We start from the raw sequence: 27787 nt of genomic DNA on the forward strand, positions 1-27787 counted from the left end.
CTGCATCGTTGTTGCATTCTGCACGTATGATTTGACACAGTATTTGCAAATGTACACAGCTTTTCCTTCTACATTAGCTGCAGGGAAATGTCTCCACACATCAGATAGTGCCCGTGGCATTTTCCTGTAAAGATGAGAAAAAATACAATTCCATGTAAAGATAAATGGTTAAGCAGTTAGATTAAACAACTCCTTTGTAAGATAAATGTTTTAAAATGAAACATGTATGGAAACAGGTGAATTAACACTCCTCAGTTAGCAGGCTCAAGCAATTAAAACCAACATGGTAGCAGAAACTAACTAGCATAAATTGTTAACAAGTTATAAATGATTTAAACACACTTTGCTGTAGGCTACTATTTACTAGTTAACAAAAAATCATGTTTGTCATATAAAATATATTCACCCCACCCAGTATTGCAATCAAAACTTACCAGAAAGCATGTAGTCCTTGGCTCAGACAGTGTATTAGTGTGGGCTCAATAGTATCTCATTAGTGTGCAAGATCTTGAGAATTAGCTGTACATCTGATGGAAGAGTGCACTGCACATGTGATGGGTGAATGCACTGTCCATGCAGAGGGTTGGAATTCCATTGAATTGGGGATAGTTTAACCAAAATATGCCACAGACCTAGAATTGCCTTGCCTGTACCACAAAAAAGGTTCACTGTTATAAGCTAACATTTTTTGATGAATTTAAGCAAAATTCCCCAAATTCCAGGGCTTAACTTCCCATGGAAAATTCCCGGAAAGTTTCAGACCCATTGCAACCCAACCCATAACTAATGCTTCTCGTGACTTTAAGAAAGGAGCTTGAAAGATGTTGGACTTCTCAGCTATAGTTACCTAGAATAGAACGCTATGAAAGGAAATTCTCTAGCAACATGCATCCTGTAGCAACAGGCTAGTACAGGCTGGAGACAAACTTAAACAGAGAAGCTAAACCGTTGTTTTGTTCAATGGCTAACCATTGGTGTCTCCAATTATCATGTAAGGTAAATTATGATAATAAGTTATAGTTCTTAGTTCTAACTCCCTGATTACAATTCTAGTTCCAGTTCCATCTCTGCCTCTTGCTTTAGTTCTATTTCTAACCCTGACTCCTTGTGTTCTGTCCTCTCCCGTCCAGCCGGCGGTCAATCTGATGGACACGTCCTCGTCCACTCCGGGCAGTGCTGGCATGCTGGACCGCTCCCGCATGGCGCTGTGCACATTCACCTTCCTCTTCCTCTCCCTCAATCCCCTGGCTGCCATGCTGTGTGGAGGGATGGGCTCCAGCACCACCGCTAACAACCAAGCAGTGCATCCTGGGACAGGCAGGATCATGCTGGGCCTAGACAACGCAGGTATGGAGGGAGGGAGGGAAAGGGGGAGGGTGGCGGAGGTGTGTATCTTACTCCTAGTGAGTTCATCTAATACTCCCATGTGTATTTTCTTGTGAGTCCATCTCTTCTTTGTCTGTGTGTGTGTGTGTTTGCGTGCGCGTCTCAAACTCATTATGTGTTGTTGTATCTCCAAAAGTCATTCTGTGTGGGTGTCTCCAAAAGTCATCCTCTCTCTGTGTTTTCCTCCTAGCTGACTCGTGGGGCTGGATGGACTGGGTGCTACCCACTCTGTTGGTGTGGCTGCTGAATGGTGTGCTGGTGGCTGGGGTTCTGGTCCGAGTGTTGGTCTATGGAGAGCCAGTCACCAGGCCCCACTCTGGATCCTCCGTGCTGTTCTGGAGGCACCGCAAGCAGGCAGACCTCGACCTGGCACGGGTGAGAATATGGAAAATGTGATTTTGTCAAAATGGCATCCTATTCCCTATATAGTGCACTATGTAGGGAATAGGGTGTATGGTGTTCACTCACTGCTGTACAGTGGTTCTTCCTTTAAAAGTTGCAAGCTTATGCTGCGACCATTAGTGCTAGATGGTGGCATTCTGTCATTGCGCCACACTATCACAAGGCGGAGTTAGAACGCTGATCTATCGATAGTCTAAACTGTGGCACAAATTGACTGTCTTTTCGTAAATGAATGGAAGTGTTTTCAGTCTGAGAGTCTCCTCTGGCACTAGAGTCCTGCATCAGGCAACAACAAAAAAACTGTCGCTGTGTGCCTGGAGTTAAGTGAGAACTTGGGTAAATGAGGGAATTACACTTTACATGTGGACTGACGATTTTCCCAAAAATAGGCACGTTTGGCTTTTGGTTTCTTTCACTAAAAACATAAATAAATAATTCTAAATAACAAAACTGGCTTTATTTACAAATTATTAAGAATGTCTCACCGCGTGTTCAAGAATGGCCTTTTTCCCTTTATTCAGATTATAACCTCTCACTTTCAGTTATTTGAAAACAAAATCATCTCCAAAATATCATATTGTGGTTAAACTCAAATATTCTAATAGATAAAAAAAAAACATGATTAATTGGAACCTTTATCAAGTGGAAGGGGGGAGAAGTAAGGAACTTGTCTGTCGGCCCTGGATTAAAGACCAAAATTGGTAAAAGAAAATTGTGATAAATAAAAATACAGTGCCTTGCGAAAGTATTCGGCCCCCTTGAACTTTGCGACCTTTTGCCACATTTCAGGCTTCAAACATAAAGATATAAAACTGTATTTTTTTGTGAAGAATCAGCAACAAGTGGGACACAATCATGAAGTGGAACGACATTTATTGGATATTTCAAACTTTTTTAACAAATCAAAAACTGAAAAATTGGGCGTGCAAAATGATTCATCCCCTTTACTTTCAGTGCAGCAAACTCTCTCCAGAAGTTCAGTGAGTATCTCATATATCTTATATCATGAAGAACATGGAACACACCAGACAGGTCCGAGATACTGTTGTGAAGAAGTTTAAAGCCGGATTTGGATACAAAAAGATTTCCCAAGCTTTAAACATCCCAAGGAGCACTGTGCAAGCGATAATATTGAAATGGAAGGAGTATCAGACCACTGCAAATCTACCAAGACCTGGCCGTCCCTCTAAACTTTCAGCCCATACAAGGAGAAGACTGATCAGAGATGCAGCCAAGAGGCCCATGATCACTCTGGATGAACTGCAGAGATCTACAGCTGAGGTGGGAGACTCTGTCCATAGGACAACAATCAGTCCTATATTGCACAAATCTGGCCTTTATGGAAGAGTGGCAAGAAGAAAGCCATTTCTTAAAGATATCCATAAAAAGTGTTGTTTAAAGTTTGCCACAAGCCACCTGGGAGACACACCAAACATGTGGAAGAAGGTGCTCTGGTCAGATGAAACCAAAATTGAACTTTTTGGCAACAATACAAAACGTTATGTTTGGTGTAAAAGCAACACAGCTGAACACACCATCCCCACTGTCAAACATGGTGGTGGCAGCATCATGGTTTGGGCCTGCTTTTCTTCAGCAGGGACAGGGAAGATGGTTAAAATTGATGGGAAGATGGATGGAGCCAAATACAGGACCATTCTGGAAGAAAACCTGATGGAGGAGTCTGCAAAAGACCTGAGACTGGGACGAAGATTTGTCTTCCAACAAGACAATGATCCAAAACATAAAGCAAAATCTACAATGGAATGGTTCAAAAATAAACATATCCAGGTGTTAGAATGGCCAAGTCAAAGTCCAGACCTGAATCCAATCGAGAATCTGTGGAAAGAACTGAAAACTGCTGTTCACAAATGCTCTCCATCCAACCTCACTGAGCTCGAGCTGTTTTGCAAGGAGGAATGGGAAAAAATTTCAGTCTCTCGATGTGCAAAACTGATAGAGACATACCCCAAGCGACTTACAGCTGTAATCGCAGCAAAAGGTGGCGCTACAAAGTATTAACTTAAGGGGGCTGAATTATTTTGCACGCCCAATTTTTCAGTTTTTGATTTGTTAAAAAAGTTTGAAAAATCCAATAAATGTTGTTCCACTTCATGATTGTGTCCCACTTGTTGTTGATTCTTCACAAAAAAATACAGTTTTATATCTTTATGTTTGAAGCCTGAAATGTGGCAAAAGGTCGCAAAGTTCAAGGGGGCCGAATACTTTCGCAAGGCACTGTATATACTAGTTTCATTTAAGGACCAAAAAAATGCCAGCTGTGCCATATAGATTGTAAAATAGTTGAAGAGATAAACATATTGTTTTTTTTAATGGTAACTGTGTTCATAAAAAAAATATGACATTGCTACCAAAGAGAACAGACGAAATTGACAGTTTTCATCAAACCAGCTTCTTTCAATGGTGCCACACGTTCCAGGGTTAGGACTGTAACCACCAGAGGACTTGAAAACAATGTTTCCATAACCTACTGCAGGCCTGAAACCTAAGGGTTTAACCTTCTGAATGAATGATTATATTGAAGATAGAATGAGTCCCGAGAGCCCATCCAACGATTATTATTGTTACTTTTAACCCTGCATTATAGTTCTATAAAAGCCCCTTAGATAGTAGATAACAACACTTGTTTTTTACAAGGGCTATTAGCAGGACAATAGACATGATGTGGTCCCAAAAACACCTCTCTGACATAGGGTCCAGCATATCTCTTGATGTCATTGAATGTCTCGCCAGCTTTGATCCATGGCTGGCCTGCAGCATGCAAAGTTCTTTGTTTGTCAGACGAGTCATTGGGTCAAAACAAGAGAACACACATAGTTAATGTTCTGAGGAAGAAAAAATAAAATACAAAATAATTAGTGTCTTACAGAGCCTTTCTCTAAGTTCACTCCAGTTTCTTCAACTGTCTTCTGACTGTGATTAGAGCGATGCTGATGTTGTGCGATGATGCCAGCAGATTCCAGATTGCCGATCGCTCATCATCTTGAACCATCAGTGAGTCGATGGCTTGAATGGTCTCCCTGGAAACGAAATACAATGTCAAAATGTGCAGCGTACAGTAAAGACCAACAGTCAATTTATTTAGGCATTATTTTTAGCATTATTAGGCCTATTTTACAGTATTGTAGCCTACTGTACCTGTTCATTTTCCTGGGCTTTCATGTTCGGCGTAACACCGGCAAATAGCACTGTCCATGACCATAATCCCCAAGTCAAACAGTATTTTACCCAGATGTTTAATTATTCAAGGCTTTTTTCTCTTCTCTGTGCTGGAGTTCTTTTAAGTCGTCCACCCCTGATGGGCTATCAGCAGGACAACACGCTGCGTTGTTTTCTAACCTCATCTGGATGGTTCCATAACTAATTACTATGTGAATAAATATCACTGAATGACAGAAATATTGGAATAAAGTAGGCTAATGAAAGTAACAAATTGTTGCTTTCTGGACACCCAAAGTCATCCAATTGTTATAAGAGGATTTGAAGCAGTAGCCTACCAGCGTGTAGGGTTTTCAGCACCGTTTTGCGCTCCTCTAAGACAAGCATGGGGACTAGACTTGATTAATCTATTTGGGTATTGGTTAGCCTGCAATTAGGGTGTGGAAATGTTCGGATTACTTTGCTCTTCACTCGCAGTCACTTAGTAGCCTACTCCCGACCGGTCACGTTGTACAGTGCCATATTTTCCTAATGGAAACGCAGAGGCTTTCGTTTTTCTTGGAATAGACACACCATAATATTAATCAAATGAATTAAGCTAAATTTCTTATTCAATCCCGTGTACTATGTTCTTAGAAAACGGTTTTAAATTCGGTAGTACAGCCAATATTAAAAACAGTCAAATGCTTCTCAAAGATGCCCTCAGGTGGTCAAACTAGCAGTAACTAGCATTAATGGCAACAATGGCTGACACTTAAATAAAATAACGTGCCATAGAATTCTGTGGCAGCCCGCAAGCTGTGCTGCAGTGCAACGCAACTTTTAGGAAGAACCACTCTATAATGTAGATAGAAACGGGGAAATCCAAGAGGTTGCGATAAAATGAATGTCAAAACAGTTTTCTTTGCCCTATGTCATTATAAATTACACAGAATGAATCGTTATATTGTTCTCTACAATATTATAACCTTAATAAAGTTGTACTTTACACGGTTGACAAATGTAACGTTCATTTGCTGTGAGCATTTAGACTACTCCGCTGTAGGATGTATCTCTTTCAGATTTGGTGTTGTGAGGTGGAATCATTTGGAGGTGTTTCAACTGGTTGGACCACTCAAAAATCAATTGGATACCTTTGTCATTTTCACCTCCAGATCCTTGTCTTTCATTGCCTATAACTGTGATCAGTCTACATTGAGAGGGGCTGTTTCCACGGTGATTTAAAGGGAGAAGACTCAGAAATACACAATGAAAACAGGAACAGATTGTCTTCGTGGAGGGTGGATATTGAAATTCAGTCTTTTAGCTTTGTAAATAAATGTATATTTAGGCCCCATTTTTTTGTTTTGTATTTAGTGGATTTCATTTAGAAAACGCCGATGTCAGTTGACATTCGAAGTTCGCTCCGCCCTGCCGCAGAGCAGTGCCACAGAGTTCTATTGAGCAGTGACCACTTTTTGATCATGCCTGTGATGACATTCCATTCACTCTAAACATGCTAAATTCTCAGAGTAAATCGCTGGTAACCTTTGAACCATATATGGTAGAGGCATGGGGTTGGAACTATTGTTTTTCTGACAGAATTTTCTATTGGATGGACATATTTCTATAAACCGTGAATTAATTAAGAATTGTATGGGTCAACAGTCAGAAGCTCATGAGGTCAACAAACACACACACACCCATCCCCGCCACACACACACCCCTTCCCCCCCACCATCCATACTTACCCACCTCTCTCCCAACCCCCAATAGGGAGACTTTGCCCAGGCCAGTCAGAACCTATGGACCTGCCTCAAGGCCCTGGGTCGCCCCTTACCCACCTCTCAGTTGGACCTGGCCTGTGCCGCCCTGTGGGCCCTGCTCCGCCTCTGCCTCCAGCGACTAGGGGTGGGTCGCTGGTTGGCTGCCAGGGCTGGGGGGCTCCGCGCCAGGGGGCTCCGGGAGGATGCTCGCATGAGCAGCCGCGACGCTGCCCTGGTCTACCACCGCCTGCACCAGCTGCACATGACCGGTAGGTGGAAATTGGAAACGGGACTTGACCTGTGGCTCAAATGCTAAGGGTAAGGCTAACCTTGTCTACCTTGTCAATGTTACCAGCTAGTTGATTGATATGATTTAAGTGTCATACACCTACCGGTACCCAGCCCACATGGGCTTACAAGACTACAGAACAAAATAACATTTGACAAATTATATGCATACAGTGATCATTGCCGGTACAGCTACCATCTAGCCGCGCTACACAGCCGGCTACCATCTAGCCGCGCTACACAGCCGGCTACCATCTAGCCGCGCTACACAGCCGGCTACCATCTAGCCGCGCTACACAACCGGCTACCATCTAGCCGCGCTACACAGCCGGCTACCATCTAGCCGCGCTACACAGCCGGCTACCATCTAGCCGCGCTACACAGCCGGCTACCATCTAGCCGCGCTACACAGCCGGCTTCCATCTAGCCGCGCTACACAGCCGGCTACCATCTAGCCGCCCTACACCAACAATACATTTCTCCTTCTCCTCCAGGCATTATGAACAAACATGCCCTGTCTGAAACATGCCCTGTCTGAAACAGAATTTAAGCCTCCGCTCGTCCCGTTATCACCAACGTGTCCCTGCTCGTCCTGTTGTCACCAACGTGTCCCTGCTCGTCCCGTTGTCACCAACGTGTCCCTGCTCGTCCCGTTGTCACCAACGTGTCCCTGCTCTTCCCGTTGTCACCAACGTGTTCATGCTCGTCCCGTAACCAGAATACCTCAGGGTTGTCACCAACGTGTCCCTGCTCGTCTCGTAACCAGAATACCTCAGGGTTGTCACCAACGTGTCCCGTAACCAGAATACCTCAGGGTTGTCACCAACGTGTCCCTGCTCGTCCCGTAACCAGAATACCTCAGGGTTGTCACCAACGTGTCCCTGCTTGTCTCGTAACCAGAATACCTCAGGGTTGTCACCAACATGTCTCAGATCCTCATACATAGGGAAATAAAACAAACACTAAATGGATTCAGATTTCCCCAAGATCACACAGTAGGTACATTCTCTCCTCTGCAGTACTACTGTCCAATACAGAGTTATCCACTAGCTCCCTACTCCTACACACTTTATGTAGACCTGAGAAGAATGGATGTGTGTTTTCAGGAGTCTTTGTCTGAAAATCCTGTGTGTTTTCTGTGTTTGTTCAGCCAAGCTGTCTATAATCAACGGGTGTGTGTGCAGGTAAGCTGGGCGGTAGCCACCTGTCTGCGGTTCACATGGCTCTGAGTGCTGTAAACCTGGCCGAGTGTTCAGGCTCCTGTCTCCCCGTGGCCACGCTAGGAGAGATCTACGTCTCTGCAGCCCTACGAGTCAAAGCCAGCCTACCCAGACTCCTTCACTTCTCCTCCGTGAGTAACCGAGTTAGGTTACCAAGTGGTGTGGGGGAGAGGGGGAGGTGTTGGCTATAATGTGTGGTTTGTTGCTCAGTGTATCGTGTGTGTCTCTACCTCGTTACTCACTCCTGTATCTACATGTCTCTCTCCATCCCCAGCGTGTGTTCCTGAGCAGTGCCCGCCAGGCGTGTCTCTCCTTCAGTGGCAGTGTCCCCCCGGCCATGCAGTGGCTCTGTCACCCTCTGGGCCACCGCTTCTTTGTGGACGGGGACTGGGCCGTCCGCAGCACCCCCAAAGATAGCATCTACAGCCAGGCAGGGAACACAGGTCAGTACTGTAGACACACCTGCTGCACTGTTGGAACTAGAAGCACAAGCATTTCACTACACCCGCAACAACATCTGCTAAACACGTGTATGTGACCAATAGCACCTTATTCCCTGGTATATAGTGTACAACTATTGACAAGAGCCCCTCAGAAGAATGAGCGTTGAGAGGCTCTACAGGTGGGCAGCTTGTGTCTTTACGAAAGGAAACACCTGTCATGGAAACTGGTTATGATGAAAGCAATATGGGCAACAAGTTTTCATTGTCTAAATTGGTTGCCATGACTATGCTAACCCTAATTCTTCTCTCTCTCTCTGTCTCCGTAGTGGACCCTCTGGCCCAGGTGACCCAGGCCTTTAGGGAACACCTTTTGGAGAAGGCTCTATACTGTGTGGCCCAGCCCCGGGGGGAGAAGACCCCCAGTGATGGAGAAGGGTAGGTGCAACACACAGCCAAATAGTGTTCTCAGGTTATCTGCAGAAGTCTTAAAAGTTGACTTTATCAATCCCACAGAATTTTAGCCAGTGGTGGCTAAAGTTAGCTGACGTTTCTAGTGGCTGTAAAAAAAAACATTTTAAAAAGGCCCATTGTCTACTTTCAGGGCGTGGAGAACCATCTAACATGGAGTTGTAAAATACAGAATGTTGACTTATTAATATTTTACGCCTTATTTTGTCTTAAATTGTCTACAATCCCTTTTTGAACAAGCCTTTTACGTCTTTTAAATACTTTTAACTAACTACAGTTGAAGTCGAAAGTTTACATACACCTTAGCCAAATACATTTAAACTCAGTTTCACAATTCCTGACATTTAATCCTAGTAAAAATTCCCTGCCTTAGGTCAGTTAGGATCACCACTTTATTTTAAGAATGTGAAATGTCAGAATAATAGTAGAGAGTGATTTATTTCAGCTTTTATTTCTTTCATCACATTCCCAGTGGGTCAGAAGTTCATTGCCTTTAAATGGTTTAACTTGTGTCAAACGTCACCCACAATAACTTGGGTGAATTTTGGCCCATTCCTCCTGACAGAGCTGGTGTAACTGAGTCATTTATTTATTTATTTTTGACCTTTTATTTAATTAGGCAAGTCAGTTAAGAACAAATTCTGATTTTCAATGACTGCCTAGGAACAGTGGGTAAACTGCCTTGTTCAGGGGCAGAACAACATAATTTTTTTATCTTGTCAGCTCAGGGATTCAATAGTGCAACCTTTCGGTTAATAGACGAACGCTCTAACCACTAGACTGACTACCTGCCGCGGTTTGTAGGCCTCCTTGCTCGCACACGCTTTTTCAGTTCTGTCTCAAATTTTCTATAGGATGGGGTCAGGGCTTTGTGATGGCCACTCCAATACATTGACTTTGTTGTCCTAAGGCCATTTTGCCACAACTTTGGAAGCATGCTTGGGGTCATTGTCCATTTGGAAGACCCATTTGCGACAAAGCTTTAACTTCCTGACTGATGTCTTGAGATGTTGCTTCAATATATCCACATAATATTCCTCCTCATGATGCCATCTATTTTGTGAAGTGCACCAGTCCCTCCTGCAGCAAGGCACCCCCACAACATGATGCTGCCACCCCCGTGCTTCACGGTTGGGATGGTGTTCTTCGGCTTGCAAGCCTCCCCCTTTTTCCTCCAAACATAACGATGGTCATTATTGGCAAACAGTTCTATTTTTTTTCATCAGACCAGAGGACATTTCTCCAAAAAGTACGATCTTTGTTCCCATGCTCATTTGCAAACCGTAGTCTGGATTTTTTATGGCGGTTTTGGAGCAGTGGGTTCTTCCTTGCTGAGCGGCCTTTCAGGTTATGTCGATATAGGACTCGTTTTTCTGTATCTATACGGATATAGATACTTTTGTACCTGTTTCCTCCAGCATCTTCACAAGGTCCTTTGCTGTTGTTCTATTTGCACTTTTCACACCAAAGTACATTCATCTCTAGGAGACAGAACGCGTCTCCTTCCTGAGTGGTATAACGGCTGCGTGGTCCCATGGTGTTTATACTTGCATACTATTGTTTGTACAGATAAACGTGGTACCTTCAGGTGTTTGGAAATTGCTCCCAAGGATGAACCAGACTTGTGGAGGTCTACAATTATTTTCTGAGGCTGATTTCTTTTGATTTTCCCATGATATCAAGCAGTGGCACTGAGTTTGAAGGTAGGCCTTGAAATACATCCACAGGTACACCTCCAATTGACTCAAATTATGTCAATTAGCCTATCCGAAGCTTCTAAAGCCATGACAATTTTCCAAGCTGTTTAAAGGCACAGTGAACTTAGTGTATGTGAACTTCTGACCCACTGGAATTGTGATACAGTGAATTTTAAGTGAACTAATCTGTCTGTAAACAATTGTTGGAAAACTGACTTGTGTCATGCATAAAGTAGATGTCCTAACCGACTTTCCAAAACTATAGTTTGTTGACAATAAATTTGTGGAGTGGTTGAAAAACGAGTTTTAATGACTCCAATCTAAGTGTATGTAAACTTCTGACTTCAACTGTAAGCTGTGTGTGTTCTCTCAAGGACAACTAATAGTATTTTAAATACTTAACTCAGCTGTGTGTGCATTCCTCAGGGAGAACTAATAGTATTTTAAATACTTTTAACTAACTAAACTGTGTGTGTATTCCCCAGGGAGTATGCGGATGCTCTGGAGTACCTTCAGCTGTTGACTAGTGCATCAGACGCCGCCGGAGCCAACACCCAGTCCTTCGCCATCGGATCCAACATGGCCACCGTCACTGGTATGACTCCTGGCCTTATATTTATGTGTCTATATGCTGTGGTCCGAGTTTCACCTCTGCAGTTCAGGCAAAATACTGGGTGTCTCTCATTTAGGGTGTACTTGACAGTGTATCTGTAGTCTAAAGTGGCTTCCTCTTCTTATCTCCTTTCCTTCAGTCACACTGATCTTCAGTAACATGTCTCTATCTTCTGACATTGCTTCCACTGATCCCTGTGTTGTCAGATCAGTGCAATCAAAGACAAGGAGAGGAAGCCACTCTAGACTGTTGAGATGCCCCCTCAGATAGCCTCGCTCCTTTCAGCACCTCTCTTTCTCTCGCTCATTTTCTCTGAGAGGAGATGGGAGGTTAAAAGGCATGGTCCTCTGCATCGCTCCATCTACCAGTCCTGTCAAGCCTCTAATCATCTTGGAGAAGTAGCTAGAGAAGGAAGAGCGTTTGAAAGGAGACTTTTCTTGGCATGGTGTTAGATTGCCCAGTCAGCATAGCTGTCTCTTTGTGTGAGTGTGCGTTTGATTGGATGTGCTTTATTAGGATCTCCATTAGCCGACGCCAATGGGAGCTATTCTTACTGGGGTACGACACATAACCAAAAATACATTACAGACAAAATACTTTACATTTTAATGTGTGTGTGTGTGTGTGTGTGTGTGTGTGTGTGAGATGCGCGCGCACAATCAGTTACACATACGTCAGTACATACACACAACAAGTAGGTCACATGGGGGAGAGGCGTTTTTTATTATTATTTGTAAAAATGTATTTCACCTTTTTATTTAACCAGGTAGACCAGTTGAGAACAAGTTCTCATTTACAACTGAGACCTGGCCAAGATAAAGCAAAGCAGTGCGACACAAACAACAACACAGAGTTACACATGGAATAAAGAAGCGTACAGTCAATAATACAGTAGAAGAAGAAAAAGGGAAAAAAGAGTCTATATACACTGTGTGCAAATGGCGTGGGGAGGTAGGAGATGTTGGCTTTGGGGATGACCAGTGAGAGGTACCTGCTGGAGCGCGTGCTACGGGTGGGTGTTGTTATCGTGACCAGTGAGCTGAGATAAGGCGGAGCTTTACCTAGCATAGGCTTTTATAGATGACCTGGAGCCAGTAGGTCTGGCGATGAATATGTAGCGAGGGCCAGCCGACTAGAACATACAGGTCGCAGTGGTGGGTGGTATAAGGGGCTTATAATAGACTGCATCCAGTTTGCTGAGTAGAGTATTGTAAGCTATTTGTTGTGCCGTGAGGTGTTGCTTTATTTGTTTTTTGAAACCAGGTTTGCTGTTCACTTGTGCTATAAGAGATGGAAGGGAGTTCCATGCACTCATGGCTCTGTATAATACTGTACGTTTCCTAGAATTTGTTCTGGACCTGGGGACTGTTAAAATACCCCTGGTGTCATGTCTGGTGGGGTAAGTGTATGTGTCAGTGCTGTGTCTAAGTTGACTATGCAAACAATTTTGAATTTCCAACACATTAATATTTATTATAAAAACTCTTAGCCAAGAGAGACTGGCATGCATAGTATTTATATCAGCCCTCTGATTACAAGGAAGAGCCAGACGTGCCGTGCTGTTCTGGTCCAGCTGCAGCTTAACTAGGTCTTTCCTGCAGCACTTGACCATATGACTGGACAATAATCAAGATAAGCTCTAACTAGAGCCTGAAAGACTTGCTCTGTGGAGTGTGGTGTCAAAAAAGCAGAGCATCTCTTTATTACGGACTGACGTCTCCCCAGCTTTACAACCATTGAATCTATATGTTTTGAACCTGATAGTTTACAATCTAAGGTAACACCAAGTAATTTAGTCTCCTCAACTTGTTCAATAGCCACAACGTTCATTACCAGATTCAGCTGAGGTCTAGAACTTCGGTAATGATTTGTACCAAATACAATGCTCTTAGTTTAAGAAACCACTTTATTATTGGACACCCATTCCAGAATGTACTGCTACTCTGTTAAGGGTTTCAGTGACTTCATTAGCTGTGGTTGCTGATGTGTATATGGTTGAATCATCAGCATACATGGACACACATGCTTTGTTTAATGCCAGTGGCAGGTCATTGGTAAAAATAGAAAAGAGTAGAGGGCCTAGAGAGCTGCCCTGCGGTACACCACACTTTACATGTTTTACATTCGAGAAGCTTCCATTAAAGAAAACCCTGATATGGCAGAGGGTGAAAAGCCATAACGCATACATTTTCTCAACAGGTTATGGTTAATAATATCAAAGGCTGCACTGAAATCTAACAGTAAAGCTCCCACAATCTTCTTCTTATATATTTATTTTGTGCCAGTCATTTGTGCCAGTGGAGTACATGTTGAGTGCCATTCTCTATAAGCATGCTGAAAGTCTGTTGTTAATTTGTTTATTTGGTCAAACACTATTTTTTTCTAACAGTTTGCTAAGCTGGCAGAAACCTGATAGGTCTGCTGTTAGAAGCAGTAAAGGCCGCTTTACCACTCTTGGGTAGCAGAATGACTTTGTCTTCCCTCCAGGCCTGAGGACAAAGACTTTCCTCTGGGCTCAGATTAAAGATATGACAGATAGGAGTGGCTATACAGTCAGCTACCATCCTCAGTAGCTTTCCATTTGTATTTTTTATTTAACCCTTATTTAACTAGGCAAGTCAGTTAAGAACAAATTCTCATTTACAATGACAGCCTACCATCTAAGTTGTCAATGCCAAGAGGTTTGACATTATTGATCGATGACAATAATTTTTCCACCTCTCCCACACTAACTTTACAAAATTCAAACTTACAATGCTTTTCTGTCAGTATTGTTTTTTTTTATGCATGTGTACGATGGCTCACTGTTCGTTGTTGGCATTTCCTGCCTAAGTTTGCCCACTTTGCCAATGAAGTAATCATTGAAATAATTGTCAACATCAAATGGTTTTGTGATGAATCAGCCATCTAATTTGATGAAAGCTGTGTTGGCCCAATGTTAAGCCAAGGAGGTCTTCTCCCTTGGAGAGATGTGGCTATCAGTATAGCTGCAGTATTAGCAGGGTGTGACCATGCCAGAGGGGGAACATGCCAGAGAACAGATTGAAACTCAGGTCGTCATCAGCAGCTGGATTTGATCATGTGTGAAAGGGAGAGAGATAAAGGAAGGAATAGTGTCTGTGTTTCAGCATGTCTGGATAGTCCCACATAGATGGTTTGTAGATAGATGTTCTAAACCTGTCAACATCATGTCAACTAACTATCCTCTAACCTTCAACATACATTTAAACCTAGCCCTAAACCTAAACTCTTCCCTAAACTTAACCCTAGGCCTCACCCAAAACATAACCCTTGCCCTTATCCTAAACCTAACCCCAAACTGAACCCTAAACATAACCCTGAACTTAACCCCAGCAAGCTGTTGTGTATGAACAGAGTTCCAGTTGATATCTCTAGATCAGCTACAGGAACTATCCCAATAATAACCTGTCTCTGTGTGTATTTTCTTTGACTGTGTGTGAACCTTGTCTGGGACCTCCAGGCTGTGACCTTCATTCCAAATGGTGGTCGTCGGTTGCCGTGGTGATCATTAACTGGCTCCAAGGAGACGACGCAGCGGCTGAGAGACTGTACCCCGCCGCTGAGCACCTGCCCCGTAGTCTACAGACTGCAGAGTGAGTGTACACACACACACACACACACACACGCAAGCGCGTGTACACACACACACACACACACAGTAGAACATTCGGAGTGACATACAGATTACCCCAGTTCTTCTCCACCACCTTTCTGAAAAGAGTTGTTCATGTGTCCTCAGGAGTCCGTTGCCCAAGGCGTCTTTGAACACGTTCCGAGCGGTGCGCGCCATGCTGACCAAACCAGAGAACTGTCAGCTGAGTCTGAGCCACAGTGAGAGGGCCAGCGGCCTGCTGAGAGACAGCCTCAACCTGGGACCACACTGTCACAGCAGCAGCCTAGACAAGGTACACATACACACACACATATATATACACCCCCACATACACACTATATATATATATATACACACACACACACACACAGAGACACAGACACACACACAGCAGCTATGGCCAGAGCTGTGGTGCATTGTAGTTGCATTGCATGTGTCTCTCAGCTGGGTGCAATGTTCCTGCAGTGCAAGACAGAGCTGGGCCCCATACAGCACAATGGGCAGGAGACATCAACACACCCTGTCACACTGTTACTGCCTTTCAAACTAATGTCATTTTCAATACGCACACCCAGGTCGCAGTTGTAAATGACAACTTGTTCTCAACTTGCCTACCTGGTTAAATAAAGGTGAAATATAATTTTTTTAAATATAAAAAAATAAGGTTTGCTTCTCTCTCTCTCTCTCTCTTGGTCTGTCTCTTTCTCTCTGTCTCTCTCTCTTTCTCTCGGTCTTTCTCTCTCTGTCTCTCTCTCTCGGTCTCTCTCTGTCTCTCTCTTGATCTCTCTCGGTCTCTCTGTCTCTCTCTCTCTTGGTCTGTCTCTGTCTGTCTTTCTCTCTCGGTCTCTCTCTGTCTCTCTCTCGGTCTTTCTGTCTCTCGGTCTCTCTCTGTCTCTCTCTTGGTCTCTCTCTGTCTCTCTCTTGGTCTCTCTCTGTGTCTCTCTCTATCGGTCTCTCTCTGTCTTTCTGTCTCTCTCTCTCTCTCTTGATCTCTCTCGGTCTCTGTCTCTGTCTTTCTGTCTCTCTCTCTCTCTCTCTCTCTTGATCTCTCTCGGTCTCTGTCTCTGTCTTTCTGTCTCTCTCTCTCTCTCTCTCTCTTGATCTCTCTCGGTCTCTCTCTCTGTCTTTCTGTCTCTCTCTCTGTCTTTCTGTCTCTCTCTTTCTCTCTCCCCAGGTGGTCCAGTTGCTGCTGTGTGACCTGCTGCTGGTGATGCGGACTAACGTGTGGCGTCTGCAGCAGAGCTCCAGTCCCGGGGGTCTCTCCTTGCAGGCCTCCCCGGCCGAGCTGCACGGCTTCCAGCAGGACCTCTCCTCCCTCAGGAAGCTGGCCCAGAGCTTCAGGCCCGCCATGCGCAGGGTAGGACGTGGAGGAAGACATACATACACATGTAGACACGGGCACATACATGTATATGGACACAGGTTGATCTAGGTAGATTTCTGACTTCTCACTCATCAAACACTGTTCTCTCTCCCTCTCAGTTGTTTCTTCATGAGGCAACTGCCAGGCTGATGGCTGGGGCCAGTCCCACGCGAACACATCAGCTCCTGGACCGCTCGCTCAGACGCAGAGCCACCCCCGGAGGCAAGACGGGTAACTGCAGAGAGTTTTTTTTGTAGTTTGCGTGTGTGAGAAAGGTTGGAAGTTCTGTGGGTTTTGTGTTCCTTTTTAAGCCTTTCATAATGAGGTCGAAAGGGACACGGCGCGATATGAGTGTTATCTGTGTAGTATCCCTCTCTGTATCCCCACAACTCACCTGTGTGTGTGTGTGTGTGTGTAGTATCCCTCTCTGTATCCCCACAACTCACGTGTGTGTGTGTGTGTGTGTGTGTGTGTGTGTGTGTGTGTGTGTGTGTGTGTGTGTGTGTGTGTGTGTGTGTGTGTGTGTGTGTGTGTGTGTGTGTGTGTGTGTGTGTGTGTGTGTGGTATCCCTCTCTGTATCCCCACAACTCACCTGTGTGTGTGTGTGTGTAGTATCCCTCTCTGTATCCCCACAACTCACCTGTGTGTGTGTGTGTAGTATCCCTCTCTGTATCCCCACAACTCACCTGTGTGTGTGTGTAGTATCCCTCTCTGTATCCCCACAACTCACCTGTGTGTAGTATCCCTCTCTGTATCCCCACAACTCACCTGTGTGTGTGATTCTACAGAGGAGTGTGAGATGCGTCCTGGCCAGAGGGAGCAGGCTGAGGCAGTGATGTTGGCGTGTCGCTACCTGCCCCCCTCCTTCCTGTCGGCACCGGGCCAGCGGGTGGGCATGCTGGCGGACGCAGCGCGGACACTGGAGAAGCTAGGGGACAAGCGCACCCTCCACGACTGCCAGCAGATGATCATTAAGCTGGGCAGCGGCACCACTGTCACCTCTGCCTAGACGATACAGAGCGAGGCAGAGAGACCAGCCCCACATACACACACACACACACACACAAATGGATGAAGGAGGTTTTTGGCATTTGGCCTGCAGCTGACGAACAGACATACAGACAGTCTAACTAGACATTGAGAATCATATCAGGCATACAGACAGACGAATGAACATACCTGACAGTTACCTGCCATTAGTTTCATATCACCTGTCAGTAGACAGCTCTCAGAGTGACAGTTTAGCAGGGGAGGACTTCACCCCAGTAAAGTGTTGCTGTTGACATTGTTGACATGATCTGTCATGTCAGCTAGTCATCATCCACCAGGATATATAGGTTCACGTTTCTGGTTCTTTTCTATTCCCCTGCGTGAAATGCACTGTAGTGGCGGAGTGTGTCCACTGGGTGGGGTTCTGGCGCCCTCTGCAGGACTGTGAGAGAGAAGGGGAAAGGTTTTTACCTGCAGTTGTGCACTACTAGCCCCATGTTTTGATTGGACGATGCACCTTACAAAGCGAAGCACTCTGTTGTGATTGGTGTGTTTAGAGAGTGGCTGTCTGTCTGATTGGCTGCGGTGGGAGGAGGAAACTGCGTTGGGACAGACTGGTCTTTTTGAGGAGCACAACATTTCAGAAAACAATTGAAATATATCGTATAGAGCAGACGGTTTTCTCTATCATGTTGAAAAGAGGACCATGACAGATCTATACATTGTGTTTCTATCTGCGATGGTCTGAAAGGTTGCATCTCTGTCACATGGTTTAATGTGCACTGGCCCAGAGGGGCTGTATTTGAGGAGTTGTGTAATGTTGTAGCTTTTCCTTTTCATATTCTTTTCTTTATCGTTGTTGCTGTCTATATATTTTACAATGTATTTATAATCTGTCTGAGATTTGTTCTGCTCATCAGTATTTTCCATTGGCCGGGGGATCATTATTACTTTCCACCCTCATTGTGTAGCAGAGGCTTGGGGTCCAATGGGGAGTATGGGTGAGTCCCAAATGGCACCCTATTCTCTATATAGTGCACTACTTCCTATAGACCCTAGTCAAAAGTAGTGCACCACAAAAGGGAATAGGGTGCCATTTGGTATGTGTTACTCAACCTATGTTTGTTGCCATAGTTGGTAAGTGTATCAAAAAAGGGGACAGTGTCCATGTGCTTTTGGGGCCAAGGAGTGTCAAAGACCATTCAATATTGTCATCAGACTCATGTGAGCGTTTGCACTATTGCGCAAGGTGTGTGCTGCCATTATGATGATATCAGAAATAATTGGAGGTGTTGAGTCCTCGAGCGATAGGCTCCATTCTAGGGTTGAGCCGCTGGGCCACCCATAACAGAACATCGACTTTAATGGGAATGTCCCCCCCCCCCAAGTCACTCCGTTCAAGACCAGTAGCTTACAAAAGAGCCCGAGTCTCATCTAGTATTTCTAGATCTCATGATTTAATTTACTCTTGTTATTATCATCTTCTTCAAAAGAAGGCCTGTAGCGAGGCTGCCACACCCTCCTGTAGTCAGGCCCCTGGGTCCTGTTCACTAGGCCCCAAATGGAAGAAAATTGGTTGTTCTTGTCCAATAAGAAACTGTTATTTTTGTTTTCCATTGCAAAACGTTTTTAAAACGTGTGCTCCTTTTGAACAGGACCCATATGTTAAAAAGACAGAGTGAAAGAGTTGTGTGTACAACCCTGTTCCAGAACCACAGTTTTTGTTTTCAGAAGACTGTAAAACCCCATTTGGTTCTTTAGCATGCTTTTGTTGTGTTTATCCCAGGACATGCTAGTTTGTAATAGTGTATCATTGTAAATGACTGACTGAGGGACACTGGACTGATGATTCCTTCCCAGTGTGTTGGGTCAGTCTGTGGTGTGACTGTGTTAAATCATCACAACCACATCTGAACATGTAGTATTATTATAATTATTTAGTTTCTTAATCAACATATTATTTCCTTTCCTGTCTTTCTCCTTCTTTGCTCATTGGTTTATTCCTGGATATGTAAATAAAAATACAATTTTGTAACGAAATGCCTCAGGGTCTCTTGTGGTGCTTTGATGGGGGGTGAGAGAAACTGAAACTACCCAACTGTTGCTAGTCCTAATCCCTGGTCCTACAAGAAAATCTGATGTTCCCTTGAGAAAGGCACTTAACCCTAATTGCTCCAGGGTCACTGTTGATAATGGCTGACCCTGGCTGTGACCCCACTCTCAGAGGGTGTCTCAGGGAGAATGGGATATGCAAAAAACCACATTTCACCTTTATTTAACTAGGCAAGTCAGTTAAGAACAAATTCTTAATTCCAATGACGGCCTAGGAACAGTGGGTTAACTGCCTTAATTTACACATGCTTATTATTACACGTGTATATGTGTGGGTTAATTTACACATGGGTATTATTACACGTGTATATGTGTGGGTTAATTTACACATGCGTATTATTACACGTATATGTGTGGGTTAATTTACACATGCGTATTATTACACGTGTATATGTGTGGGTTAATTTACACATGGGTATTATTACACGTGTATATGTGTGGGTTAATTTACACATGCGTATTATTACACGTATATGTGTGGGTTAATTTACACATGCGTATTATTACACGTGTATATGTGTGGGTTAATTTACACATGGGTATTATTACACGTGTATATGTGTGGGTTAATTTACACATGCGTATTATTACACGTGTATATGTGTGGGTTAATTTACACATGCGTATTATTACACGTGTATATGTGTGGGTTAATTTACACATGGGTATTATTACACGTGTATATGTGTGGGTTAATTTACACATGGGTATTATTACACGTATATGTGTGGGTTAATTTACACATGGGTATTATTACATGTGTATATGTGTGGGTTAATTTACACATGGGTATTATTACACGTGTACATTTGAACATCTTGACCATGTTTTGTTATAATCTCCACCCGGCACAGCCAGAAGAGGACTGGCCACCCCACATAGCCTGGTTCCTCTCTAGGTTTCTTCCTAGGTTTTGGCCTTTCTAGGGAGTTTTTCCTAGCCACCGTGCCTCTACACCTGCATTGCTTGCTGTTTGGGGTTTTAGGCTGGGTTTCTGTACAGCACTTTGAGATATCAGCTGATGTACGAAGGGCTATATAAATCAATTTGATTTGATAAATTTGATTTGATTTGGTATATGTGTGGGTTAATTTACACATGCCTATTATTACACGTGTATATGTGTGGGTTAATTTACACATGGGTATTATTACACGTGTATATGTGTGGGTTAATTTACACATGGGTATTATTACACACGTGTATATGTGTGAAATAGGACAAATATAAGCACCCGCCAAATAAATGTTATTATTATAAAAGTGTCAAAATGAAAACTAATCATGAAAAACAATTAGTAAACTGAAATAAAATAATTAACAAACCAGTTTGAAATCAGTATAGTTCTATATTTGGCTCCAAAACGAACTAAATAAAATAAAAACCATCATGAAATTGAAAAAAATAATGTTCGGGCAAAAATCCATGCCTTTTGTTGTTTGTAACGCTGCTGAATCTGGCGGGTAAATTCCTCCAGGAGATGGAGATGTTGTGCATTGCTGTCACCATACTACATACAGGTCGGGACCGGAGCTGGAGTGTGGCTCGAGATTCCCAAATGCTGGGGCTACAGAGCCTCCCTTCACTCCGGCGCTGCCAGTCTCCCGTCTATTCGGGGCCCGCTGAAAGGGTCCCCAGTCCGGGGTCGGCGGCGAGGGTCGGCGCTACAAAGGTGCCACCGAAGTGGGCCCAGACTAAGGTGGAGTGGGGTCCATGTCCCGCGCCAGAGCCGCCACCGCGGACAGATGCCCCCCCAGACCCTCCCCTATGGGTTTCGGTTTTGTGGCCGGAGTCCGCACCTTTGGGGGGGGTACTGTCACGTCCTGACCTTAGTTACTTTTTTATGTTTCTGTTTTAGTTTGGTCAGGGCGTGAGTTGGGGTGGGCATTCTATGTTTTGTAGTCTAGGTTTTGTATTTCTATGTGTTTGGCCTGGTATGGTTCCCAATCAGAGGCAGCTGGCAATCATTGTCTCTGATTGAGAACCATACTTAGGCAGCCTGTTTTCCCACTATGGGTTGTGGGTAGTTATTTTCTGTTCAGTGTGTTTTGCACCTGACGGAGCTGGTTCGGTTGTTCTTTTGTTGTTTTGTATTTAGTGTTCAGTTCTATTTGATAAATGATGAACACGTACCACGCTGCACCTTGGTCCTCACCTTCCACCAACAGCCGTTACACTGTGTTTTTCACTCTCACGGGCACAGAGCGGTTTTTAGCAGAGGGTGGGAAAGGACATGGAGCACAGAGCGGTGGACAAGCACCACTCCATAAGAGAGCGATGAACAGGATTTCCACCCACAACCCTGCTCACAGGCTCTGCACCACACTAACATAAAACTAGCATTCATACAGTCATTTGGGCTATTATCAGCAGTAAAATACTGTGAAAGTTTTACTGCAGCATGCTGTCAATTATGGTGCATTGTGGGAACATTTTGTGTGTGTGTGTGGGGGGGGGGGGGGGTAATTGCTGTATATGGCATTTTTGGTGGGTTGAAAACATTTTGACCACGAGTGGTATTGTTGTTTCTGTCTTATTTTGAGGAGTGTCTTATAGGAGGCTATATTAAGAGTGCTGTACCAATTTAACTGGTATGTGGTAGTAATGACCCATCAATTTAACATAGGGGACAGATTAGAGTGGCAGCAAGTCTTAAACCTTTAATGCTTGAGCATTTTTCCATGTCTTTTTTTAACCTGTTTTGCCCTGTAGTGGCTGTCAGTTTGGAAAGACATGCTCCTGAACTTTGGCGATTACTAAGTATTTTTTAAATCTCCCGCTTTGGGCTGGATGTGTCAATGTGTAGTTCATACATGCAGAATTAGTCTTACCTCAATTAGCCACCAAATCCCGAGTTTGAAAGCAACTGTTTTTCCTAGAACTGTGCTCCACCATTTCCCAAAATGTTTCCCCCGTGAGGGCCAGCCCCTTTGCAATTACAGTTATAGCCTGTGCTTGACTTGGACTGAAATAGGTGTCAGTACTCATTTCGGGTGCCGGTTTTGTTTACATTTATGTGCAGGAGCTCCACAATACTGTTGAGCTAATAAGAGGTGCAGGAGCTCCACAATACTGTTGAGCTAATAAGAGGTGCAGGAGCTCCACAATACTGTTGAGCTAATAAGAGGTGCAGGAGCTCCACAATACTGTTGAGCTAATAAGAGGTGCAGGAACTCCACAATACTGTTGAGCTAATAAGAGGTGCAGGAGCTCCACAATACTGTTGAGCTAATAAGAGGTGCAGGAACTCCACAATACTGTTGAGTTAATAAGAGGTGCAGGAGATCCACAATACTGTTGAGCTAATAAGAGGTGCAGGAGCTCCACAATATTGTTGAGCTAATAAGAGGTGCAGGAGCTCCACAATACTGTTGAGCTAATAAGAGGTGCAGGAACTCCACAATACTGTTGAGCTAATAAGAGGTGCAGGAGCTCCACAATACTGTTGAGCTAATAAGAGGTGCAGGAACTCCACAATACTGTTGAGTTAATAAGAGGTGCAGGAGATCCACAATACTGTTGAGTTAATAAGAGATGCAGGAACTCCACAATACTGTTGAGTTAATAAGAGGTGCAGGAGATCCACAATACTGTTGAGTTAATAAGAGGTGCAGGAACTCCACAATACTGTTGAGTTAATAAGAGGTGCAGGAGATCCACAATACTGTTGAGCTAATAAGAGGTGCAGGAACTCCACAATACTGTTGAGTTAATAAGAGGTGCAGGAGATCCACAATACTGTTGAGTTAATAAGAGGTGCAGGAACTCCACAATACTGTTGAGTTAATAAGAGGTGCAGGAGCTCCACAATACTGTTGAGTTAATAAGAGGTGCAGGAATTCAAGAACTAGAACATTTGAGATGCCGGTACTCCTGTCCATGTCAAGCACTGGTCCTAGCCAATGAGCTTCAGCCCTTTGCCATTTGAGTGAAAGCTAGCAAGATGCGCACACACAACACAGCGAGAGAGAGAGAGAGAGCAATGACGTGGTGCACATATCTGCCCATACTGTATGTGACATAGTACGCAATATTCGGGGACCACTTTCGTCTTGTGAATGCATCTTTCAGAATTACTGGCTAAAAAGTATACACACGTACTGCTGAATCTCTTTAAGGTTTCTAGAAGGGCAAGTAATATAAACCACCAAATATTTATTGATATGCTGTAATGTGTAAACACCTGACCTTTCAGCCAGCCTGCTTGTACCAATTCCATGTAATTATAGTAAAATACTGTGAAATACAAATCCCATCTCCCCTCAATGAATTTCATTCATTCATCCAGTCAATTATTCATGCATTCATCATTCTACGGTATTATACTGTGTCATTACACAGTACTTGCTTTGATACTGTGTTTAGATTACAGTAGGTGTACTACAATATGAAATACAGTAACTTACTTGCCACTTTGCTGCCTGTTAGTTACTGTCAAATCCACGGCAAGCCCTTTACAGTGTAGCTATCACTAGCTAACAGGGAAACATAGCTAGCTAACAGGGAAACATAGCTAGCTAACAGGGAAACATAGCTAGCTAACAGGGAAACATAGCTAGCTAACAGGGAAACATAGCTAGCTAACAGGGAAACATGGCTAGCTAGAAACATAGCTAGCTAGCAAGGAAACATGGCTAGCTAACAGGGAAACATAGCTAGCTAACAGGGAAACATGGCTAGCTAACAGGGAAACATGTCATTCTTCTTACATGTGCTACTAAAGTTAAAAAGCATTGGATTGGTGTAAACATGGTTTAGAGTGTTTACAACATACGTTTTGCACCAGTCTCAGGGCTCTTTCTTTTTCAATCCAAGTCACATTGAGATTGACTTTATTTTAGAAACCGAACCTAATTTATGACCTGACCCATGACCTTATGTATTGCTGCTGCTCCAACGCATGCTTTCTGTCCTTAACACTGAAACTGAAACGGAATAATATAACAGCGAATAGAAATATGTCGATACAACTAAAAGTAAATCAAAACTAGCAGGTCTGAAAATGAACTGAAACTAAACTGAATTTAACATAAAAAGCAACATTCTAGAAATACACATGAATATAAAACAACTAAACTATGATAACCTTGGTGTGTGTACTGTGTGTGTGTGTGTGTGTGTGGGTGTGTGTGTACTGTGTGTGTGTGTGTGTGTACTGTGTGTGTGTGTGTGTGTGTGTGTGTGTACTGTGTGTGTACTGTGTATGTGTGTGTGTGTGTGTGTGTACTGTGTGTGTGTGTGTACTGTGTGTGTGTGTGTGTGTGTGTGTACTGTGTGTGTGTGTGTGCTGTGTGTACTGTGTGTGTGTGTGTGTGTGTGTGTGTGTGTGTGTACTGTGTGTGTGTGTGTACTGTGTGTGTGTGTGTGTACTGTGTGTGTGTGTGTGTACTGTGTGTACTGTGTGTGTGTGTGTACTGTGTGTGTGTGTGTACTGTGTGTACTGTGTGTGTGTGTGTGTGTGTGTGTGTGTACTGTGTGTGTACTGTGTATGTGTGTGTGTGTGTGTGTGTACTGTGTGTGTGTGTGTACTGTGTGTGTGTGTGTGTGTACTGTGTGTGTGTGTGTACTGTGTGTACTGTGTGTGTGTGTGGGTGTGTGTGTACTGTGTGTGTGTGTGTGTACTGTGTGTGTGTGTGTGTGTGTGTGTGTGTGTGTGTACTGTGTGTGTACTGTGTATGTGTGTGTGTGTGTGTGTGTGTGTGTGTGTGTGTGTGTACTGTGTGTGTGTGTGTGTACTGTGTGTGTGTGTGTACTGTGTGTACTGTGTGTGTGTGTGTGTGTGTGTGTGTGTACTGTGTGTGTGTGTGTGTACTGTGTGTGTGTGTGTGTACTGTGTGTGTGTGTGTGTACTGTGTGTACTGTGTGTGTGTGTGTACTGTGTGTGTGTGTGTGTACTGTGTGTGTGTGTGTACTGTGTGTGTGTACTGTGTGTACTGTGTGTGTGTGTACTGTGTGTGTGTACTGTGTGTACTGTGTGTGTGTACTGTGTGTGTGTACTGTGTGTACTGTGTGTGTGTGTACTGTGTGTGTGTGTGTACTGTGTGTACTGTGTGTGTGTGTGTGTGTGTGTGTACTGTGTGTGTGTGTGTGTACTGTGTGTGTGTGTGTGTGTGTGTGTGTACTGTGTGTGTGTGTGTGTGTGTGTGTGTGTGTGTGTGTGTGTGTGTGTGTGTACTGTGTGTGTACTGTGTATGTGTGTGTGTGTGTGTGTGTACTGTGTGTGTGTGTGTGTGTACTGTGTGTGTGTGTGTACTGTGTGTACTGTGTGTGTGTGTGGGTGTGTGTGTACTGTGTGTACTGTGTGTGTACTGTGTGTGTGTGTGTGTGTGTGTGTGTGTGTGTGTACTGTGTGTACTGTGTGTGTACTGTGTATGTGTGTGTGTGTGTGTGTGTGTGTACTGTGTGTGTGTGTGTACTGTGTGTGTGTGTGTGTACTGTGTGTGTGTGTGTACTGTGTGTACTGTGTGTGTGTGTGTGTGTGTGTGTGTACTGTGTGTGTGTGTGTGTACTGTGTGTGTGTGTGTGTACTGTGTGTACTGTGTGTGTGTGTGTACTGTGTGTGTGTGTGTGTACTGTGTGTGTGTGTGTACTGTGTGTGTGTACTGTGTGTGTGTACTGTGTGTACTGTGTGTGTGTGTACTGTGTGTGTGTACTGTGTGTACTGTGTGTGTGTACTGTGTGTGTGTACTGTGTGTACTGTGTGTGTGTGTACTGTGTGTACTGTGTGTGTGTGTGTGTGTGTGTGTACTGTGTGTGTGTGTGTGTACTGTGTGTGTGTGTGTGTGTGTGTGTGTGTACTGTGTGTGTACTGTGTGTGTACTGTGTATGTGTGTGTGTGTGTGTGTACTGTGTGTGTGTGTGCACTGTGTGTGTGTGTGTGTGTGTGTGTGTACTGTGTGTGTGTGTGTGTACTGTGTGTGTGTGTGTGTGTGTGTGTGTGTGTGTACTGTGTGTGTACTGTGTGTGTACTGTGTATGTGTGTGTGTGTGTGTGTGTGTGTACTGTGTGTGTGTGTGCACTGTGTGTGTGTGTGTGTGTGTGTGTGTGTGTGTGTGTGTGTGTGTGTGTGTGTGTGTGTGTGTGTGTGTGTACTGTGTGTGTGTACTGTGTGTGTGTGTGTACTGTGTGTGTGTCGTGACATGTCCTATTCTTACATCTGTATTTCTGTCCTCACAGTCTGTCATTAATGATCACAAATGTGTGTCTGTGTGTCAGTGCAGGTTTGGAAGAAGATGAGAAAAAAGAACAGTCCTTGGTCTGGGCAGCGTTGAAAGGTGCTGGTATATTTGACATTGGCGTTACAAAAACAGTTCACACATTGATGCTGTAGTGTCATCGATTCAAACAATGAAAACATGAACAATAAAAAACACTGCATGCTCAACTTAGAACGAGTGACGTTCCCAAAAGTCTCTTTTCTGAATGGATTCTTTTAATAACATTTTTATAAGCAATAACATATTCATTTTATAGAAAATAAACATCTCTAGGAAATACTATACACAATTATATTAGTACATCACATCTTACAGTTAAACAGCGTCAAATACTTATATACACCATTAAATAATGAGAGCATCATAATCAAGAATCAGAAGAAGAAGAGGTTTGTGGTGTGATGCTTTGCTCTTGTCTGTACTGTACGCCCTAATACTGTATGTGTCCACTGATATGAAGTACTAAAGTACTGTACACTACACCCTAAAGTAGTACTGAAGTACTGTACACTACACCCTAAAGAGGCTGTCTGTGTGTGTGAGAATGCTGCAGTAAGGGGAACAGGCTACGCTACTGTGAGTGCCACATACAGAGAAAGGAATGAGAGAGATACACTTGATGTGGAGTCAGAAAACTGAAACAGTCCGAATACGGACACCGTACAACAGTCACGGTTCCCCATTTAATGGGGAGGACTGTGTTACTGTACGGTGTCCATATTATGACATATTTGAGTCTCTGTACGGTTGATTCAGCTCTATGGTGCTGAGAACTCAAGTCGTGTAGGACTAAGAATCTATTGGAGTCGAATACTTGTTCATTTTTATGGAGACAGCAGCCTTTGGTGATGGAGATGATGGACAGAGATATTGATGAAGAACTGTGGTGAGATGAGATGACGACGTGTGAGATGATGCCGGCCGGGCCCTATGCCCTGACCTTTAACCTTTATGGTGATGATGTGGCGTCTACTGTACATCATGTTGTATGAGCACACGTCTGAACTTCGACTCGGTGACCTCCAGAGTTTT

The 27787-nt window shown here is 43.9% G+C and overlaps 1 protein-coding gene across 1 annotated transcript; it reads left to right on the forward strand.

Annotated features, from left to right (window-relative positions):
• Positions 1-1102: 1102 nt before the first annotated feature.
• On the forward strand, positions 1103-16846 carry LOC139402125 (sterol regulatory element-binding protein 1-like). The gene is made up of 11 exons (XM_071146197.1): positions 1103-1347; positions 1577-1761; positions 6721-6979; positions 8183-8349; positions 8493-8661; positions 8988-9096; positions 11312-11421; positions 14921-15053; positions 15200-15365; positions 16248-16430; positions 16556-16846. The coding sequence occupies exons 1-11, from the start codon at positions 1146-1148 to the stop codon at positions 16691-16693; spliced, it is 1821 nt and encodes a 606-aa protein (XP_071002298.1). The 5' UTR covers positions 1103-1145; the 3' UTR covers positions 16694-16846.
• The last annotated feature ends 10941 nt before the right edge of the window (positions 16847-27787 follow it).

This window comes from Oncorhynchus clarkii, unplaced genomic scaffold, assembly GCF_045791955.1.
Source record: "Oncorhynchus clarkii lewisi isolate Uvic-CL-2024 unplaced genomic scaffold, UVic_Ocla_1.0 unplaced_contig_644_pilon_pilon, whole genome shotgun sequence".
Classification (NCBI taxonomy): Eukaryota; Metazoa; Chordata; class Actinopteri; order Salmoniformes; family Salmonidae; genus Oncorhynchus; species Oncorhynchus clarkii.

Bases quoted from the DNA above. Each gene is read 5' to 3' on its own strand.
- LOC139402125 (XM_071146197.1), top strand. From the start codon at position 1,146: ATGGACACGTCCTCGTCCACTCCGGGCAGTGCTGGCATGCTGGACCGC. The intron at 1,348-1,576 runs GTATGGAGGGAG...TTTTCCTCCTAG, and splicing joins GCTGGGCCTAGACAACGCAG to CTGACTCGTGGGGCTGGATG. The intron at 1,762-6,720 runs GTGAGAATATGG...AACCCCCAATAG, and splicing joins CAGACCTCGACCTGGCACGG to GGAGACTTTGCCCAGGCCAG.